The sequence below is a fragment of the Triticum urartu genome, chromosome 7A (genome assembly GCF_056163025.1).
Source record: "Triticum urartu cultivar PI428250 chromosome 7A, HENAU_Tu73, whole genome shotgun sequence".
Lineage (NCBI taxonomy): Eukaryota > Viridiplantae > Streptophyta > Magnoliopsida > Poales > Poaceae > Triticum > Triticum urartu.
In genome coordinates, this window is record NC_141879.1 from 546,985,130 (window position 1) to 546,989,242 (window position 4,113).

The window sequence follows — 4,113 nt, forward strand, 5'->3', positions numbered from 1 at the left end:
ACTGTAATCTAGCAAGGCACAGATGTCGCTTTGGCAGGCATGGGGAACCATGCCTCTGGTGACGTAGCACTGACTTGTTAAAGGCACGGTCCTATGTCAGACAGGAGCGCCGCACTAGCACTAACACACATAAAACCTACAATCTACAGAGTAGCGCTTACTCCTGAAGCCGCCGCACGCCAGTGCCGACTCGATTGTTTGTACTCAGACATAAACTCGTTCACGGACATCCATTTACAAAAAAGGCACGTACAGTCTGAGGTCGCTGGGAGCACGGTTTGACATTAAGCAGAGCCACGGCCATGTGCATGTACAGTCTGCCACGAAAGGAGGCAACATCGTATGGTCACTGCAGACACACTGGTTTACATGCACTAGATGCACGTTCCTTGCAGAACAGGCAAGGCAGTGCCTCTTCTCTTCCAAATGTTTTTGTAGCATCACGATAGTGACATAAAACTATCAAATTTTCAGAACAGCGGGTGCATAGCACAAAAGCATTGTTATAACAAGCTTACAAAACGGTGCAAAAGGCTTCAGCCATGTTTAGACATAACACAGAATCAGATTTGTGCACCAACATCTAACTGTACTAGCTTGACGAACTAACTACAGCCCTGTGTCCAGCAGGCACAAGTGAACGGATCTGACAAATCAGGGCATTCAACATGCCTGTGTTTCAAATCCAAGCACAGATGATTGCAGCATGCTGATAACTTGAGATGGGCGCGTTTGGAAACTTTATTCTCCCACAGGAACAACTTCTGTTGTTGTTCGTAAAATTCTTGCGTGAAGTCTGAGGGAAAGCAAAACTTAATCCTCATGGTCTCTAGATCCGTTGCATTCAGAATAAAGAACCTCACAGACTCAATATTCTTCCTGCTATTTTCATAATCTTCCAGCATTACTGTTTTTAAATGAATGATGTGTTCTTTGAGAAACGCACGGTGCTTGCGACGCCAAAAATTTCTTGCACCATCAGGAACGTTTCCTCCCTGAAAACACATAAAGGTTGAAAGATACTCAAGATCTATGGAAGGACAAAATGAATGATAAATTCCATGACCCCCGTCCCAATCAGTTTGTCGAGCATTTCCCTAGATACGGATGTATGTATAATAATAATAAAAAAAAACATGCCTAGACATAGGGTGCGTACATTGCAAACAAAATGTAAGATAAGCTTTTTGAGATGCAAGGAGTGCTGCACTATGCACGGTATGACCTTTTCATTGGGCGTGAGAATCATCACCTGAACAAACAAGTTCTCCAGATTTGGAAGGCACTTAAGCAAGTGAATGACCAGGACCACTTGATAAGTCATGTCCAAAAACAAGGTTTTGACAGATTGCCGCATTGTAGATAGGCTGGCCGTCGCCAAATCCTTCACATAACATGGAAAAATAAAACATAAAATTATTAGAACAAAAGGTTGGATGACATGAAACTACTTTCTCAAGGAAATGCAGCTGGAATTGTTGTGAAATGTCAGTACCATAAGACATGTGGAGTCAAGTGAGATCCTGAATTTGCCCAATGTCTCCAGTTTGGGTGCAGAGACGATGAATACCTCCATGTTATTGCTCTGGACATCATGGATCAACCTTTGAAGTGAGGGGGCATCCTCGATGATGAATTTTCCTATCTCATCATGGATGCCGATGCTTACAAGGTTAGGGGAATTTATTTGATCCGGTGCCTTTCTCTATTGCAAACAAGCAGCAGGCACTCGAGTGCAGGGCAACTAGAGTTGATCATGCTTTGCAACGAGAAGTCTGATATATCAACCTCAACAAGCGAAAGTCTCTTGACCAGTGGTAGTTCAAGTACCTCTATATAATGGTCTGGTATCTGGCAACATGCAAAGCTCACAGTGCGCAGAGAACAGGAAAACCGAAAGACGGACTTCGGTAGTGAGGGCGTAGATGAAGAGCATGTGTGCGATAGTTTGACAGTTTCTTTCACAAATCGTGGAAACAGGTAGTAAAACTCAAGCACCTGGAGATTGTTCAATCTAGGGGACTCAAGCCAGGCATGGACAGTAGAGGGTCTGCATTGGAGGTAGCATGTCGGTATACAAAGGCGGAGAACTGCGCCCACATGGCTGGAGAGGATGGACTCTGGAAGGCAAGAACCATCACCAGGAACTGTTTTTCCCTGATGCCAAGTTCCGATGTATCGTATACGAGCAAGCTCCTCGATGTAGGCAGAGACCCTACTGATCATCTCGACATGAACTGTTTCTAGGGCGTTAAAAAGACGAGCGACAAGGATCTCACGGCAGTCAAGATTCATAGGAGCGGTCAGCCAAACAGGATGCCAACGACGTGCGAGCATCCGAGTGCGGATGCCCTCCCTAGTGGAGAGACGGGAGATGACCTCGTCGAGGATGGCGTCCGGGAGGTCGCTGATGCGGTCCGGACCAGACTGCTCTTTCTGATCCTCGGATCTGGTAGGCGCACCCTCGCCACTTCCAGCGGCTACCGCCAAACCACCAGAGGACGTTGTCGCCGGTGGCGCGAGCTTCGTCCTCTTGGTGCATGGCGCACCGGAGTGGATCTCCATCTCCGTCTTCATTGATGTGATCGCGTTGCCTGTGAGCGCCGCTTAATGTGGCGTGGATCTGAAAAGCCCAAGGAAAAGGGTGTGGCTAGGGTTTCGAGACACCGTCCGTTCGCCTTAAATAGCCGGAGCCTGGCCTTGGGCGACGAGCCAGAGCGACGTCGCCGGAGGGGTCACCCATCGGACCCTTGGGTTTCCGGAGCGGCGCCACGTGGCGTTCACTCCCGAGGTATGAAGAGACGGTCGTCGAAACATAACTGGGGACGGGAGGGAAGGGGAGAAGAGTGCAGGGGTCCATTCAAAATCATTTCGTTGACTCTATCACCAGGAGATGCGCGGTATGGCGGCCTCGACAGGAATGCTTGCGTTTTACGTGGGGTCACGTTTGTGCGTTTATAGCGGAAACCCGCGGTAGCTGCCTCATCCTTGATTGAGTGTTTCCGGTCATAGGCACGGGCATGAAGCGTTCAAAGGCATGGTCGGTGGTATTACATAGAGTCACACTAGCCTGTGACTCTATCAGACGAAGATGCACGTGCGTACAGCCCGCAAAGGCATGGCGTGCTATTATATAGAGTCACGCACAAAGGTTTTATGATTGTATTCCGAATGAGTCTGTCGGCTCGGTCAAAAGGAGAGGCATGCACGTCAAGCTCTCAGAGGCATAGTTTGTTCTTACTCGAAGTCACGTTTGTGCGTTTATTACGGAAACCTAATAGATTCGGGCGACTGTCCTTGGTAGAATTGTTTTTGTTGTATTATTTTAACTCAAATGCATGAAGATGACTTTCTGTGTGTCAGTGTTTCAGGTCACAGGCACGGTTGTCAAGCCCACAAATGCACGAAGGCGACTTTATATGTTTAGTAGCGTCACTGTCCTTTACACGTGTCAGTGTTTCAGGTCACAGGCACAGTTGTCAAGCCCACAAACGCATGTCATGTCATTATCCAGAGTCACCTTCGTGTCTCTTTGTGTTCCAAATGCATCCGTTGACTATATTACCAGGACAGGCACGGTCGGATGTCGAGGGAGGCATGCTTGTGTTTTACGCGGAGCCACGTTCATGCGTTGATTGCGGAAACACAACGTTTCAACGGGCGTCTCCACCTACTCGGGTGTGAACTCCACGTGGTGCCGCCACGGAAACCCAAGGGTCCGATGGACGTCTCCTCCGGTGACGCCGCTCTGGCTCGTCGCCCGAGGCCAGGCTCCGGCTATTTATGGCGGACGGACGGAGTTTAAAAACCCTAGCCACACACTCTTCCATCCTCTGCCCGCCGCCAGGCCATTCATTCCTCTTGGTGCTCTCTATCCTGACCCTCTCCGCCATGGCTGGTCAGGAGGAGACTACTGCGGAACCCAGTGTCCAGACACTGCAGGAGATCCAGGCTGACGAGGGCTCCTCATCTGTAAGTTCACTCTACTTCCGCTTCATTCGTTTTTTCTTTCCTTCGGCTACTTGGTTTAGTTGTGAAACGTGAATAAGCCAGACAGAGTCTCGAAACCCTAGCCACATCCCCTTCGTCCTTTTGTCTGCCTCCAGGCCATCC

The 4,113-nt window shown here is 48.9% G+C and overlaps 1 protein-coding gene across 1 annotated transcript; it reads right to left on the bottom strand.

Moving 5' to 3' along the window:
- Positions 1-1,683: 1,683 nt before the first annotated feature.
- On the bottom strand, positions 1,684-2,565 carry LOC147960363 (F-box/FBD/LRR-repeat protein At1g16930-like). Its single transcript, XM_087533295.1, has 2 exons — positions 2,101-2,565; positions 1,684-1,851 (listed from the first exon to the last, which is right to left on the bottom strand). The coding sequence occupies exons 1-2, from the start codon at positions 2,563-2,565 to the stop codon at positions 1,684-1,686; spliced, it is 633 nt and encodes a 210-aa protein (XP_087389421.1).
- Between the last annotated feature and the right edge of the window lie 1,548 nt (positions 2,566-4,113).